The sequence below is a fragment of the Eurypyga helias genome, unplaced genomic scaffold (genome assembly GCF_000690775.1).
Source record: "Eurypyga helias isolate BGI_N326 unplaced genomic scaffold, ASM69077v1 scaffold47991, whole genome shotgun sequence".
Taxonomy (NCBI): domain Eukaryota; kingdom Metazoa; phylum Chordata; class Aves; order Eurypygiformes; family Eurypygidae; genus Eurypyga; species Eurypyga helias.
The window spans coordinates 1-17,599 of record NW_010232402.1 but is presented as its reverse complement, the minus strand read 5'-3'; the positions used below and the strand labels follow the sequence as shown (position 1 = coordinate 17,599).

The following is a 17,599-nucleotide window of genomic DNA, read 5'->3' as shown; positions in this document are numbered from 1 at the left end:
CTCGGCGGCCGAGGGCCCGCAGCAGCACCGCGCGGGCATGGCGTGGGGGCAGTCCCCTGGCTCTGCTGCCCTCTAGGAATGACGTTCTTCCCTGGAGATGGCAGGCATACAGGCCTGGGTCTGTGGGAAGCTGTTCTCCGCCTGACAGTGCCAAGGACGAATCCCTTGCTTCTCCCGAAAGTACCTTGCCTGCACCCGTAAAACAGGAACCAGCTAAAGCAGAAACGTTACCTGATTTGAATGCAGAAATACTGTGTGAAGGTAAGAGGCCTTAGGGATACCATTTCTCCCGAATCTCAAATCACACTTTCAGTATTACCCTTGGTTCTCCTTTTTTGGCCTGTTTATCTACCGCATTTATCTGAAACTCCTGGCTTTCACTTGATTTTAGCCTCATAGTTAACACAGAATTCCTGTGGTCACTCTAGCATATAAAGAATACCTTTAAGCCAAGATAAAGATACAATGTTTTGGGAAGAAATGTTGATCCGGAGCTGCTGTTTGCAGAGATTTTTTTTCCTAAATCTACCTGCAGCAGCTGAGCGTTTGCCTTTCCCCTTGTTGTTATGCTAGTACAAAGCAAAGGGGTTTTTTGTTGGTTTTGGGGGGGGTTGGGTGTGGGGTTTTTTGGTTGGGTTTTGGTTTGTTGGGTTTTTTTTTTTGAGCAGCAGTACAGCCGTTTGAATGGTCAGGGATGAACAACAGGAGGCAGCAGTGTGGAGCCTGCTTTTAAGCACTGCCCTGATGAGAAATGCTCAGGAAACTGTCTCCTGAGGAAAGAAGGATGCAAGGTCACCTGGGTGTTGTTGCTCTGAGGAAATTGCCTCGCTTTTCTCTACTTTTATATCTGAGTGAGGATTAAAGAAAATACCACCCTGTGAAAATAATTCTAGCATGCCAGAGAAACTTGCTCTGGATTACTAAGTAGTCTTGTACGTTCAGACTCAGCTTTGAGCCCAGCCAACTTGGATCCCACAGAGCTTATTTTTGGGGTGGCTGAGTGCAGCAACTGAGATCGGTGTGTTTGTGCAGCTGGTTCTGGAAACAGTGCCGCACCAGAACTGACGGGTCAGCCAGTTCCTATGTGTCTGCACCTGTGGTGCAGTTTATTTACATGCCAGATTTTTATCTGCTGGCCGACTTGCTGGTGTATGTGTATTGTAGCATTTTGCCCAGTTGGCAGTGTATATGGTGGAATAACTTTTTTTTGGTAGCCTGAGGTATATTCCTTGATAGGAGGTTTAAAGAACTTAGGATGACAAAAAAGTGCATCCTTACTTACAGAGTGGACCTTGGTGTATATTGGTTCAGTCCTCAACACGTTGAAAGGAAATGCTTGATACTGATATAGATTCCTATAGAGTTCTTATTACTGTTCAAGGTGTAAATGTTGCTAAAAACGTTTTATTGTGCTTTTGCTACTTTGGCTTTGAGGAAAAAGAAGAGGCAAGGCCTTCAATAGCCATTGAGCTAGTTGTGCAAGTCTGTGGAACAATCGGATTTTCCTACTTATTTTGGAACCTGTCTTGGTAGTTCTGGTGCGGCTTTGTTTTCTTGACGTGGAAGGGTGTTACTCTAGTCTCTAGGAATTCCTTGTGTGAAGGTATAGGGCATAGAAAATCCCCATCCTGAGGAGTTTATAATTAGGGCTGTTGATCTGAAGTGGGTGGATTGAGGTGGATGCGAGCAGCCAGCCTGCAGAATGGTAATCTTGATCTCGCTGCTGTGAGCTCCTGTCAGTGAAAAAATAGATCAGTTTAGAGAAATATTTTTTAAAAACACACTGAGCTCTATGACTTGGAACACTTGAGGGGAAACAAGCATAATGATGTTCACATGGAAACCTTAATGAGTAGGAAATGGAGCTTGATTTCTTTAGCTGTTAGAGGTGGTGGCAGTCAGCAGCCATTCTTTAATGGGCAAGGCGCAATAGCTTGGTTGGAGTTGGCTGTGAAATATCTTGAATGTTAAAACAAATGCAGTCCAGACATCAGGTTCAGAAGAGGCACAAAGTAGCAGGCTTGTCAGGTTATGAAAAATAATCCTTGCAGTAGCCCTTGATCTGGATGTGATCAGGCAAGAATGCGTTTGTGAAGACATGAAAGAAAATTCTTTTTCAAGAAGGTGACGTGATCTGTTGCCTGCAGTGATCGAGGCAGCAGAGTGCTGGGTACTACGGTCAGATTTGGCCACGTGAATAAGAGTTGATGGGCAGTGACAAGGAGATGGAAGAGACAAAAACTGGGAGCAGTGTGTCTGTTTTCAAATAATAGTAGGTTGGCTGTTCCTCTCCTGCACAGTGTTCTCGCATTTTGAAATGGATTTTAAGAGAACTGTATAGCGTTTGGTGGGAGCAGCTTTGTTTTTCACAAAATGCATTTGGGTCTTCTACATTTGTTTCTTAGACTGGGATGACATTCCGCCTTCGTCTGCTTTGGATAAGATTTCTGAGGAAGAAGCCGCACAGATTATTGCGGAACCACTTCTTCCCCTTCAGTCTTCCACGCTCCGAGATTATGTTGATCACTCGGAAACCCTGGCAAAACTTGTCCACCTAGGTATGTGTGATTTTGTTTGTGGTTTGCCTATATCTGGAACTTTGGAGAGTCTATAATTTGTGTTTTGATCTTACTGGCTGCCTTGTAAACTTGAAAAGAGGAACAGTGACCAGTGGCTAAGGGCAGCAGAACGTTATCCAGGGTAAATGGAAAAAGAGGAGACTGCACGACTCACTAGCAATGCTATATTAGTTGAAGACAAGGCTGGCTGGCTTTAGTCTGTTGATGTTCTGGATGCTAGAAGGAGGCATCTCCCACGGCTTCTGGAGGTGGGGAGCACTTTATGTAACTTGACTGGTCTCTCTTCTTTTGGTCTGGTTAAGGATGTTTTAATTGCAAAGGAAATTGCAGGTCTCCATCCTTGGAAGGAAGGAGAGCAGTTGCTGTGCAGAACCTTGGAAGTGAGGCACAGTAAACAGGAGAAGCAAGGAAGAGAACTTCGGTTCTCATCAAAAAGCGCTTGGATTGCGCAAAGATAGCCGAATTCAAGGTTGCTGACCACCTCCTTGTTTCCCGAAAGAGGTTAGAGAAATATATACTTGAGAGATGGAGATCTGTCTCTGTGAACTAGCAAATTGCTGTGTGGGAGATGGTATCCAAAGGCACTTCACTGCAAAATTACCCCCTTCCCTTGTGTAATGGAGTGGGAATTCCTTGCACACATACTTCTGTGCAACAAGAAGGTCTCTGCATGTGGCATGTGTTAGCGTACGTGATTCCTCACATGCAGGATTCATGGCAAATATCTTCCTTCAAAAAATAAACTTAGCAAAAGCATCTAAAATGACTGCTTTTTTCATCTGGAATCTTTCTGCAGTATACAAGGTGTTGTGACTTCGCTGTGTTGCTAAAATCAGTGCAAAAAAAGGAGTAGTCCTGTAAGTTTCAACGTGCCTTCCCAAAACCGTTATAGGAAGTAGGGTCTGTGTTTAAGTAAAACAATATCTAATTTTGTTTGTTGTAGGAGTTGACTTATCCCAGGTGGAAAAACGTCAAAAGGCAGGTCAACTCTTACTGACCTTGGACTTTGAAAAAGATATAAGAAAAATACTTCTGTTTCTTAAGGATGTGGGTGTAGAAGACAGTCAGCTGGGACCATTCCTGACCAAAAATCCATACATCCTTGCTGAAGACCTCGAAGCTTTAGAAACCAGGTAAGCCTTTCAAATAGCAGCAGGGTGTTAATCTCCTTGCCTTGAAGATCTAGTTTCCCAAATGACCGAACCTTCTCTGAGCCTGTGTTGCTGCTGCTGCTTCCTTTCTCACTTGGGTCCCTGGCTCTGTTTCTGTCCTGTCCCAGCATTAACATGTGGTGGTGGTGTTACAAATAGAGTCAACACCCTCATCACCTGAAAAACGACCATTAACATATTTTACTGCTCATCCCTGTCTCTGCCACAGAGGAAGCAGCTTGCCATCCTAGACCGCTTGCTTTACGTGTGTCAGCTTAAATTCCAAAATGTTGCTCCCTGACGTTTTACCTAAATTTGTAGAACATTAACCTCTTCAGTCATGCTTTGAAACCACTCTTCTACATGATATGTCTACCCATACCTTGTGATCTCTGCAGTAAAAGAAGCAGACCAGATCTCTTCTGCATTTTCTTCTAATAGCAGAACGTTTTGATGACTCTCTTCCTGTTGTCCAGCTCAAACTGCACAAGACTACAGTGAACTAATCTGTGTGTGTGTCATACTTGTATGGCCCTAGACTGTTCCTCAGTGTCACCCAGCTTGTCTGGGCAAAAGGGTAAATGCCAGTCTCGTCAGAAGACTTTCATACCTTAGACCAAAGCTTATTTAGTGGGCTGCCTTGTGGTGTTTGTTGGGGTTTTTTTAATCTTATTTGTGTGCGTACCAAAACCACCAAGTGTGGTTTTGTTTGTTTGTTTTTTTTCTTTTAAGAAAAGTCATTGTGTTTATGGGTCGTTCTTCTACACTGAAGAAATAAATATATACACATACTCCTCTTTCTCCAGCAGCATTACTTGGAAAGTGGTGGGATTTGTGTCAGAAGTTGACTGAAGTCTGCTGATTTCCGTAATTCTGAGTGCTGTCTGAATCAAACTGTGTAATTGTATTTCTTGTTCTCTGCCAACAGTGGAACTTCCTCTGTAATGGTAGTTGTTATTTCATTAACAATTCTTTGTCTGGTCAGTTTTAGAGATACTGTGGGATAATACTGGTATTTAAAGTAGCTTTACAAACCTGCAGCTGAGTTAAAGGGATGAAGGTTGTCAAAACAACGATATTGAGGAGCTGTGGCAGGTCTACCCAGCATTGCCTAGGACATAACTGATAGCAACTGTCTGCTCTCCCCTATTCGAATCAACCATCATTGCACGGTTTTGGTCACACAGGTGTGCACCTTGGCTGCACGAGTGCAGATGTCGACTGTTCTTTCAGTGGGCTTAAGCTAGGATGCTGGACTTCATGCTGCAGGAACTGAGATACCAGCTGATGCTGGTCAGGTTGAGGTCTTAATGGCTGTGATGGTAAACATCTATTTTCAGAAACCTGTCCTTTGTGTTAATGCATTGGTAACTTTGGAGGACTGTTTCTAGAGCTTTAAAAATGAAATTTGTATTTGTGGCAGAAAGCCTTTCTCGTCTAAAGGAAAATCTTCCTAAAGTTTAAAAAAAAAAAAAATTAAAATATTCCAGATCTTTGAAATACCGTATTGTAATAATCGAAATAATCTATGAGAAGAAAAAGATATTTTTAATTCTTCATTTATCTTCAGTAATTGAATGTAGGTTTTGAGCCCATATTTTTGTGAATCCACAGTCACTTTTTGCAAAGGCTCTTTGCCCTAGGGGTGGTATGGTGGCTTGTAACTGCTTCTACTCTTTCTCCTTGTTGGTTGAGGGATACAAACAGCTTCTCTCTATGCCTTTGCTTTAGTACTTCCTCTGAGATATTTGCAGGTGGGATCACATTAAGGTACCAGCACCAGGCTATGGGGTTGTACCTTTTTTTTCCCTTTTGACTTCTCTGTGTCTTGCAGTCACAGAGACCCTAGCTTTCATTACTCAGCTGTATTTGTTTGGTGTGTATCTATCACGTTAGATTCTGAAATGGACTTTGCTTATTCTTCTCATTCACTAGGTGTCTTGATTATAGGAAAAAAAATGCAGGAAAATGGGCTCTGGTCTTAAAATTATTCCAGACAGGCTTGCATTAATTCAGTACTCCTTTACAGAGTAACTTGTGCATGCACGTGCTTTGTAATGAACTCAGAACGTCTTGGTGTTAAATTTGAGGAAAGAAGGTCTGTCTGCTTGGCTTTTGTAGGCAGTAGCTGTCCAAGACAGAAATCTGAAAATACAGCTTTTTGGAAATAGTCATATTAGTAGACTTATGTCTAACAGACCTGACTTTTCTTCTTTCCTCTCTGTTCTGTTCTTCTGTCCCTCTGTTCAGTAAGTGGCCTTTCAGAAATGGTATTGTTCTGATTTAACCCCAGTCAGTGACCAAGCCCCACCCGGCTGCTGGCTCACTCCTCCCCCTGCTGGGATGGGGGAGAGATCAGAAGGGTAAAAGTATGAAAACTTGTGGGTTGAGATAAAGATACTTTAAAAGGTAAAGCAAAACCTGTGCACACAAGCAAAGCAAAACAAGGAATTCATTTACCACTTCCCATCGGCAGGCAGTTGTTCAGCCATCTCCAGGAAAGCTGGGCTCCATCACACATAACGGTTACTTGGGAGGACAGATGCTGTAACTCTGAACGTTCCTCCCTTCCTCCTTCTTCCCCCAGCTTTGTGTTGAGCATGACATCATTTGGTCTGAAATATCCCTTTGGTCATTTGGGATCAGCTCTCCCAGCTGTGTCCCCTCCCAACTCCTTGTGCACCCCCAGCCTCACTGGTGGGGTGGTGTGAGGAGCAGGAAAGGCCTTGACTCTGTGTCAGCACTGCTTAGCAGTGACTAAAACACCCCTGTATTATCAACAGTTTTCAGCACAAATCCAAAAGAGCCCCACACTAGCTACTATGAAGAAAATTAACTATACCCCAGCCAAACCCAGCACAAGTATCCAAAAAATAACCTGGTTTATTTTTCAGCAGTAGATTCAAGTCTAAATTGCCTGAGTTGCTTTTACTTTGAAGAGCATATTTTTTGCAATGATAAACATTCTTACTTTCCTGTGAAGTCAGATTTGCTTTTCAGTGACTGTCATGTGGCACTGCCTGGTGAGTGAAGTAGGGGCTGAACAGGGCAATCCTATTTCTTCTTTTTCTGCAGTTTGCTTTTTCAGTAAGTTTATCTCTGGCACTGGTGAACGCTTTCCTGCAAGCTTTAAAGTAAGCGTGCTGCAGAGGGTGCATGGCAGGCTGTGAAGTGAACGTGTCTCAGATAGCTGTCTTCTGAAAGCTGAGTATCACCTTTGCATAAACACTTCAGCGCAGATGGACATGGTATTGGTTACATCACTCTGGAATGTTTTATTGCTATGGATTCTACGTTGCCAGGAAACAAAACACAAATTTCAATAGATTTGGCATTTGACTTCAGATAAACACTGTAAAAGTCAAAACATTCCATAATTCATAACAACTCTGACAGTTGCAAATCAGTGTCTGTACTGCAGCTGCACCAGATGCTTTGTTTTACGGTATGGTTAATGATGACTTGAAACTGTTAATGTGCTCCATAGACCTGCTGACCCCTGTGGTAGAACGAGGGCTAGCCTGGGTGCCAACACGCACAAAGCCATCCCAAACCTTGGTCAGGTTGGGTGATTGTGCTTCTTTCAGTATCACACTTTCTAGAGTCAGGTTGTTACAATCTTGCTATCGCGCTCTGAAACTTCTTGCCTTTCCAGGATGTGATGAAATGCTTCAGGTGTGAGTCCTAATGGCTTGTTAACAGAAAACAAGTCCGGGGTGTGGGTGTGTCAGGACAACCAAAAGGTTTTATTTTTAATCTGCTCATTTAGCTGTGTGTTTAGGGCGCTCGGAAGTTGTGCCCTTGAAAAACTGAATGAAAGAGGTATAGTGTAGCCAAGCTGCAGCAGTCAAGATGTAATGGGAGAGTTTTTTAAGGGCAAATTATTCGTTGTTGTGTTCTGCATTTCCCCCCTCCTAACATCTCCTTGTTGCTGGGGTTCCTGCAGCCAGTTCCATCAGTGATACCTGGAGCCTCAGCTGCTACCTTCTGTGTTGGGGTGCCTGCTCTGTTAGCAATTGGTGCTCTGGAGCTTGTTCTTACGTCTTCTGTCTAGAGGTTTTTGGCTTGCAATGACAAGTTTTGAGGGTTTGTGGAAAGAGAGGGAGGTTGTAGTGACTGGCAGAATTTTTGGTGGGTTTTTTCTCCACAACACATGATTTAATACACAGTCCATCTTTTGCTGAATATCTGCTTCTGCAGAATATTCTGCAATCTATTTAGTATTTTGATTACTGCCAGAAAAATTCAGTTCTTGTATGCTCTAAGTTCATCTGACAGCAGACACTTCGGTATGTGCTTACCAAAGGGAACCCCTTCAAACTGTAGTTGAGTTTTTGTAAATGGTGGCACCTGGGTTAATCACGTCTCCTGTGAGCTGTACTCCACCCCCACCCCCCATTCATTCTTCTGGGAGCTATGGTAATAATCTACTGCAAGTAGTACTTGAAACAGGATTTCACTTTCACAGAATTCAACAAAGTTTGGAAAAAGTTTTGAGTTGAAAAGAAAGCAAGCTCTGTTAAACATAAAAACTTTAGTCAGTTCCTTCTCCTTTCTGACAACCAGATGTTTTGTAACTAAATCCTTGGATCAGTGAGTGAAAGTAGGGACCTATTGTAACAGAAGTAACTTCAGCTGATTTAGAAATGCCTTTTTGGACAGTGTCTCTACAGAGAGCATTTTTGTATGATATTTCTACTCCAGTGCTATTGGCAAAACAGGGATGTATGAGGTATAGCGCTCTGTTCTTTCAGCAGCAGCAATGGAATTCATTAAAATAGCAAAAGGCTGTATATATCTTCTTGTCCATACCCTGTGATGATCTATTAATGTGTTTGCAATCTAGGAGACAGGCTGGTAGTTAAACATAGGTTAACATAGTTATCTGCTTAAGTACAGCTGGAAGGAATTAAAATCTGTCTTCAGAATTGACATTCTGCTCTGAGGTTTATTTTACTTCTAATTAATTGGAAGGGATGGTATTTTGCTTTTATGATAACTGCAGATTTTCCCCTAATTATTTTTGGCAGGGTTGCATGTTAATGCTAGAACATCTGTCCGTTTATAAGATATCACTGAGGAATTTAAGCAAGTACTGAATAAATGGAGGCAATAAAATTTTCATCACTGGATTTTATTTTGGTTTTGTTCTCGTTCTAGAGTGGCTTACCTAAAATCGAAAAAATTCGCTAAGGCAGAAATTGCTGAGATGGTCTCAAGAGCTCCATATTTGCTGTTGTTTTCAGTGGAAAGACTGGACAACAGACTGAGTTTCTTCAGAAATGAACTCGGCCTCAGTGTAAAAAAGGTAAAAGTCTGAAGTCTTTAGGTACTTTGTCAGTGACAACTTCAATGCCTTGGAATGTGAAGGAGGCTTAGTTTTTGAAGGCTATCCACAAAACCTAGTGACATTACTGAGGGTAACACAGAGTTACAGGAATACAACATGACTTTAACTGGCTATGGAAGTAATGTGGAAACCTAACAGTCAGAGGTGCTGAAGTACAGTCCTTGAGGATGATCTGCCGCAGGTTACTGTCAAACGAGTGTGTTTTATTATCTGAGGTGGGTCAGAGGACTGAATCCATCACTGAAATGGCAAGCAGCTTTTTTTAACTTCTAGATAATTATTTGGCTCCCTTCATCTCTTCAAGATACTGCAACATATTTAACTCATCAGTGAAATACAGTCTAATCTGCGAATATCATGTCAAACTAAATGCCAAACCGTATGCTCAGTTTGCCAAGAGTAACCTCCGGGCTTGCTCCTGAGTGCTTACCACATTATGTGCTTAGCAGGTATTTAGCACCATGCTTTGGGATCTTCAGAGAAGCCAGTAGCTGAGTTTCCTGGAATAAGTGGGCAGGCTTAGTTGTTTCCTGTAGTAGCTGGAGATTGCAATAAATGTCAAGTTCCAAGTGGAATCTGGTGTTCTTCTATTGGCTTCTATTTGCTGAACAGTCATAGCTGTCACAGTGCCTGTTCCTGGCCTTTCCGTGCTTGAGGTAAGAGATCTCCCTGGAACAGCATTAAGTCACTGCAGATAACAAGTAATCACATGGTTTAGGGGATGCAGAGTAATGTATAGTATTGCCATAATGCTATGGTCTAAGCAGATCCTGAGGTAGATAAATTCCACTGCAGTTGAAAAATCCTTTTACAGCCTCTATCAGGTAGTGTTTTGTTTACTTCTTTTCAAAAGGGTGGGAAGAAACTCCTTGCGTACTGAGAGATTAGGCACTTGAGCATGCTTTCTACTTTTAGAGTGTGATTTTACTCCCTCTTCCTGTCTGTTTTACAGCAGCTATGGGTTTTTTTTGTTTTCCAAACAAACATATCTGAGTTACTTTTTCCATCTTTAATATATTGCTGCTTCATGCAAATGCATCTTTGGGGTAGAGATAAAATGAAATGCAAGTGAAAGTGCATCATCCTTCTTCCAACTGGGGAGGAAAAAAAGGAGTTTATATGAGTTCTCTATCTTTCTTTCACAAACAAGCTTTCAGTAGTAATCTTTCCTTTGTATGTTTTCCTTAATTGTAGACAAAGGATCTGGTAATTCGTCTTCCAAGGCTACTGACTGGCAAACTAGAGCCTGTAAAAGAAAATCTTCAGGTGAGCTTATCAGTAGATATTAAGTGTACTGTGTATCCACGTAGTTTAAGAGTTGACAGAAGATTAAATTCTTGGAGGATAATCCTACACAGAAAGAATTTAATAAAATCATTTTAGTGAACATGCAAAATAACTGAGGATTTTATTAAACAATTTATTTTTCCCTATAGCTTGCGAGTTTACAGCATACATGGAGCAGTATCTTCTGCCTTCTATTCTGTCAGAGGTTAGAAACTTCATCTGGGTCCCTTCCCACCAAAAGTTGCTATCTGATGACAAACTGTTAGCCGTCTTTTTTATGACAAGTGAAAAATAGGGCCTGCTCCCTCCTTTTTTTTTTTTTCTTTAATTATTATGGTTTTTTGCTAACTTGAATTGTCCATGAGGATTTAGGAGCAAGAAATGTGCAGTTGATTACTTTTCTCTTGGCAGGTAGCTAGTCTGCCAAAATGTGCATTTGACACCTATTGTCTGATAGCAGATGGTCGTTATTAACAACTGTGGGGTAAATAACTTCAAACCCACAGGGACTCCTTTCCCCTTTGAAACTATAACTGTGTATTGCTTTAATTATTGTGCTGTAAAGCCATCTAGGCCAAACAGCATGATGTAGTGTAACAATTTGAGGAATCCTATTATCCTATAATGCATAACTATGAATTAAAATATATAATTTTCAGACAGACTCACTGCTCTGAAGCTATTAAACACTAGGAATCTTGCAATCTGAAATGTGTGTGTGGTAAGGGAGGAGACTGGAAAGTAGCAGATTGTTCCAATTAATAGTGCTTTCTTTTTAATGAACATTGTTTCCACGGGCTGGGCACTCAGTATATTATACTGAATGTGTTTTTAAGATCCTCAGTTTTATGTGACTATCTTGTCTATCTACCGAAAAGTGTACAGTGTAGCATCCTTAGTTTGAATGTGTTCTAGAGAGAGGAAGGATTTGTTTTTAATTCCTCACTATTAGAATCTACTTAGAAGCTCCAGCCTTTCAGGGAATTGGATGTCTCAGATGCAGAATCTGGATTCAGACCTGTGTATCCTAAGCTGCTGGTGGGCAGGCAGTACTCAGTGTGAAACCATATACCACCAGTTCTGAAGTGTTATCCCCCATTCTGAGGGGGCTGTTATTTAGAAACAACTGCTGCAGTTGATCTCGGTTGTCAAAAGATACCAGTCATGGACTAAATGAGCTGAAGAATGGCTTCTGCCATCCTCTGAAGGTCTCATCAAGCACAATTAGAGATTCACTGATAGGCTAAAACAGGAAAGCTTGCATTACCACTGCCTGTTGTGGGAATCGTACGGAGTATATTGAAAAAACTATTGGTAGAAAACAAAAGCTCAGGATTGTTGCCACAATTAGCTCTACAGCGAGGCCAGCAATACATCTCCACTGATTTAACATCAGATCTTACTCTTGGTTGTGTTTCTTAATGCAATAAGTTGCCCCTGCCAACTCAGATCTGTCAAAGACACCACTACAGTGCAAACACATCCCTTCGTACTTGAATTTTATCTTAGTTGAGTTGGATATCTTGTGATACTCAAATATTTATAATGCAGATAAGGAAGAACCAGGAGTTGAAAGACTTGATTATAGTTACCGCTAGAAACAATTTCCTGTAGGGATCTGGAAGTCCTAAGGTAACTTCAAAACCCAAATTCTAAGCCTTTTCCTTCATAGTTGCCAGGCAGTTTTGGAAAAGAGCTGCAGTCGTGGCACATCGAACTGGACAAACAAAAAGCACCATTTTTTTGCCAACCGAAGAAGTACCTGAGGTGGATTTGAAAGTCTGGCTGTGTTGACTGGCAAGCACACCCACTTCATGGCTGAAAACAAGCTGCTTGTAAATGTCACTGGAGGACAGAAGACGGCTGAGTTACCAGGCACTCTTGTATGCTGAATTCCTTTCTCAACAACTCAATGAACTGCTTGCCATTCTGCACTTTGGGAGGAGTGCTCATGATTTTATTGAAAAAATGTGTTTTGCTTTGCTTTTGGGAAATCATAATTGAAGTCAAGGCAGTCTCTGAAAAAGACATCTTCAGACATTAACCAACTGTTAAATAAATTGAATCCACCACATATTCTACACATCTCTTTCAGATTCAAGAGACTTCACCTGAAGACTAGAAGAATGAAATTATACTCCCTAATATAAAAAGGGATACATTAGCAAAAGAAAGAAGACATTAACTAGTCACTGCCTATTTGATTGCTGTGTTTTACAGAGCTCAACAGCTCCACAACTAGAAAGTCAGTCTCTTGACAGTTGGTATGGAAACTGATAAAAGACTCTTAGAGGAGAATTTTTATGCTTCTAACTGGCATGTATGCTGAGATGCAGCTTTTTTGTTCATTTCTCGGACAAGCTGAAAAATACTTAGCATTTGCAGAAGTCATCTTTACTTCCAGGATACTCTATAAACAAATTACATTTAATCCAGCATGATAAATAATTTGCATTGTCTGACTTGAGAAGAACTGGAGTGGCAGATGTTATTGTGGGTTGCATTCTTGTTGCTGTCTGACAAAGGGTAGAAGAATTTTGCATTAGTTTATTTCAGTGGCGGGTTAAAGTAAGTTAAGTTTGCTGTAGCTGACTTTTGAAGATAAACTTGTGCTCTTTTTCAGGTCTGTCAGATTGAACTTGGTTTTCAACGTAATCAAATCCAACAGATCGTGTTTAAAACCCCCAAGATTTTAACTGCAAGTCGAAAGAGACTCAAACAGACATTTGACTACTTACACAACATAATGGGCATTCCCCACCACATGCTTACTCACTTTCCTCAGGTGAGCTGTTAATCTGGGAATAAACTGTAGGTGCTCTTTGCACAGCTGCTTTGGTGCTGAAGGTGGAGTCTCACTGTGTGCCGGACACATATGAATTCTTCAACTTGTCTGTGGCTTTTACTGTACTTGGGATAATTTTTCTAAGCAGCTCAGCAACCATTGAGGATTCCCATGTGGAAGTGCCCTTCTCCCCCGACACATGTGACACCACCACCACCCCTAGTCTTGTAAATTTAAGTTTCCCTCTTCCAGTGCCTCACCACCCTCTCCAGGAACAGGTTGCCCAGAGAAGCTGTGGATGCCCCATCCCTGGAAGTGTTCAAGGCCAGGCTGGATGAGGCTTTGAGCAACCTGGTCTAGTGGAAGGTGTCCCTGACCGTGGCAGGGGGTTGGAATTAGACAGTCTTTAAGGTCCCTTCCAACCCAAACCATTCTATGATTCTGTAATGCTGAAAATAAGAGGCATACAGGATTTTTGCCAGATCCTCTCTGGTGTTACAGCAGCTTATTGTAACCATCCTTCCTGTCAGGTACCTCCATAAAGGGTGGTTAAGGTGTCTTTGCCATCTTCTGACTCCCTCTTAAAATTCAAGGAAGGCAGAAGAGTAGCAATAGTTTTGTTTTCTGTCCTAGTTCACATTAGTTTGCATCCTCACAAAATCCTTCAGCAGCGTAGTCTCCTTTTTCATAAAAACTCTGCTCGCTGTCATTGCTTCAGCGTTCTTGTTTTCACTATTATCTTCTCTAAAGCAGTGTCTCTCTCTTCAGTTATACTAGTCAGAAATGCAGTTAGATCTCTGCTTTTTAAGACTTCTCAATTGCACATCTTGTCCTCCCAGCTTCTCTCTCTTTTTAGATGTTCCACTGATTCCTTTTACGTTTCCCTTACCCTTGTTCTCGTCTTTGACTGCCTACAATTCTTTTTGTGACAAACACCTTCAAAGGCAGGCATTGCTGTGCAGCAGAAGACAAGTAGTTATTTTGAACCACTGCATTGTGCCTTTTGGCTGTGTTATGATGGGAGCCGCAGCCGCTCAACTTTTTCATTGCCACTGCATTTCACTCATTTGTGTCGTGCAAGGTGATCACTTGTTCATTGTTCCTTATACCAGTGCTTGCCTGAATATGACTGTGTGTACAACTGCTTCTAGTAATACAGGGGAAAATGCTTGGGTATTCCTGCTCCCTGCTTCTCAGTGTCTCCTCTCCACTTTCTTGGCTACGATTACACCAAAGTAATAGTTGCCACACATAAACAACCAACCTTACATTCTTGAGAGTTGTATCACTCCCTGATTTCCCTTGTGTACCTCAGCACACTGTACTGCAGCATTTATTTAGAATTTAGAGAATTTATAGATAAATGTAACCAACCTGCTCTTTTGCATATTTTCTTCTCATTTATGTCAATTACTTATTTTCTTCCTACATCTTCAGTTTGTCTAAAAATGCTCTTGTTTTGGATTCATCAGAGTCTGAAAAATAGATAAGCTAAAAGATTCTTCCTTTTCTTTCTTTTCTTAGGTTTTCAACTCAAAGCTATTACGAATCAAAGAGAGACATAAGTTTCTGACATTCTTGGGAAGAGCCCAGTATGACCCAGCACAACCCAGCTACATCTCTCTGGAGCAGCTAGTATCCTTGCCCGATGAGGTGTTCTGTACAGAGATTGCCAAAGCCTCTATACAGGACTTTGAGAAATTCTTAAAAACACTTTAATTAGTAACACATGTAAAAAGGAATAGAATAAAGTTATGAAATAAACGTATTTTATACAACTACTCCCCTTTATGGTCTCTTAACTTCTTAATTACTGGTTCAAGCAGTTGTTACTTATAAAACACTTGCAGGATTTAAAGGCTTACAGTTATATTCCTTATGGTGAGTTAAAAATATATTTCAGAATCATAGAATCACAGAATGGTTTGGGTTGGAAAGGACCTTAAAGACCATCTAGTTCCAACCCCCCTGCCATGGGCAGGGACACCCTTCACTGGACCAGGTTGCTCAAAGCCTCATCCAGCCTGGCCTTGAACACTTCCAGGGATGGGGCATCCACAGCTTCTCTGGACAGCCTGTTCCACTGCCTCACCACGCTCTCCGTGAAGAACTACTTCCTGATATCAAGGAAGGATTAAGTGAATGTGTTGTTACATACAAGCCACCACACAAAAAAAGGCAGTAGTATATATTTGCCTACTTATAACAACTGAAGTAAATGCTAACGTTAAGAATCGCAAGGGTATTAAAATTACTTAATGTTTCAGTAAACAAACTGCATTAATGTGGAATTATCAAATGCCTCACAGCGTATTTGGGCAAAGTGAAAAAAATGACTAAACCCAAATGCAAACTGATAGTTTATTGTTTAGAAGTTTCTATTCTTTCTGTTAAAACAGTTCAGGAAACTGAAATCCAGATGTTTTTATTTGGATTTAAGCTTATTTAATGAAAAAGTCTCAGTGTTTTAAAAGCTTAATGTTGGAGCTTTAAATGCCAGTTTGAGTCACAGAAGTGTAAGAGAACGATTTTGCGTGCAGACAGCAGAATAAAATTCAAAAGTTTGCATTTCCTCTAATAGGTGGGAAATACAGTAATGTTAAAGAGACATTTAAAGAGTGAGAATATTAATGATCTCTGAATCACAACTCTGGTCTTCTATCCAAAATAAAAATTCAGAAGCTGAATTACTGCACCCAAGAAAAGGAGCATTGTCAGAACAAGCAGGCTGCAAATTGATTTACTGGTGCATCTGCACTTGAAACACAGTGAAAAATGACATTCATTGTCTGCAGTATGTATCTGAGATGTTCCCTCTTGTCTTCACGCTCATGTTTCCCATTCCTGGCCTAGAAAGATCACTGGAAACCCTCTGTTGAGTAGGCTGTTGGTGAAGATGAATAACCCTTCATCTAAAGTGGTGGCTGAAATGTGATGGCTCAACATTCTCCCCCATTCCTTCCTTTCAAATAAAAATATGTCTAATTCAATATGCTTACTTGCTTTTGACTCTATTAAATGCTAGTAACAAACTATAATCTTCAAGCAGTCCAGTAAAAATGAATGTTAACAGAAAGTATGTGGGTTCTTAATGCCAAAGGAGAGAGTTTGCCTTTGCAGATTCACTCTGCTATCCTTATCACGTTCTGTATTACCATGTGACAAACAATTGCAATATAAGTCACATTATAGAATGTCTGTGGTGTTTTGAATGTTTTAAACTTTGAGGTTTTGGTTCCTTTAATAATTTCAAATGTAAAAATGATTGCCACCAGAGCTAAACCAGTTTCTTTGAAATGTTAAATGCGTGATCTTATGCCAAAATAGCTTTGCAGAAATACCACGAAGAAAGGAAGCAAAAGATTTTATGGGAGCGTTAAAAGGAAAGGGAAGAGAGAGATGAACTTTTTGAGGATCATGCCAAATACTTCTTGGCTTTACAATGAAAAAAATCTTTAGAAGAAACATTTGGCCCAGAACAACAAAATCTGTTGTAGGCTGCTGTTCTTGATAAGGGCTCACCGCCTTTGATTGAGCATGTAGGTTAATTGAGGCTTGCTGGGTATAATAACAGCAGACACTTTGCGGCCTGCTGACACACACTCTGAGCTGTGCTGTTTGCGTATCGCACTCAGCCGCATGTTTTTCTGAGATTGCCTACTGTAGCAGCAATTCTAGAAAAATTCCATGTATTTATTTCTGTAAAAACGCAGTGGAGAGGCAGTGATTTGTGCCTCAGAAACAGCCACGCACCTGGCAGTTGTGATACCTGAGCAGAGAAGTTTCTCCTTCCTGTGGTTGACTTGGTTCTTTGCTTACTGTGCTTTACAAATGAATTTTTTGGCAAATACGCGCCTTTACCCCTCAGTTTGCTGTTACTGGTCTACCACTTCAGCCACCTTGATTGATGGCTGGATTACCAGAAACTGAGGCCACTGGTTGTTCACATGTGCTCTGCAGGCTCCATGTTCACCCCGTGGCCATGCAGGTTTGCTGGTGAGTGTGAGCAGCACTAGTGAAGTCCTCGCTGTAACCAACGTGGTAAAATACTTTGATTTTTGAGTCCCTGCCGGTTTGCAGAGGTGCTGTAGCGCACACGCACCGTGAGGCAGCTGTGTTATGTTGTTCTGAACAAGCACTAATTAATCTTGGCTTAGTTGCCGACTCATCAGTACTGTGAGCGTTATTTAAAACCATCCTAAGAGTCGTGGGATTCGCCACACCAACCCTGGCCTCTTGTCGCTCTTCCCGCCCGCGGGCAGGTGCCTCAGAGCAGCCCGGCGCCCCGCGGCGGTTACGTCAGAGCTCCCGGGCCAGAAGATGGCCTAGCGGGAGGCCACAGCAGTGACAGGCGGCCAAGGAAGGGACCGCTGAGCACTCTCCGTCCTTCAGGATGTTCACTCCGGCCGGGTTCTCAGCCACGAGCGAAGAGGCCGGCCGGGCCAGA

General features: G+C 41.6%; 1 protein-coding gene across 1 annotated transcript; it reads left to right on the top strand.

The window, feature by feature from the left end:
- Positions 1-11: 11 nt before the first annotated feature.
- MTERF3 (mitochondrial transcription termination factor 3) lies at positions 12-14,934 on the top strand (the record flags this gene model as incomplete). The annotated part of the gene is made up of 7 exons (XM_010161366.1): positions 12-261; positions 2,406-2,558; positions 3,523-3,712; positions 8,891-9,038; positions 10,275-10,346; positions 12,991-13,152; positions 14,677-14,934. Coding segments are annotated over 7 exons (1,170 nt in total), but the record flags the coding sequence as incomplete, so codon positions are not given.
- Positions 14,935-17,599: the final 2,665 nt, after the last annotated feature.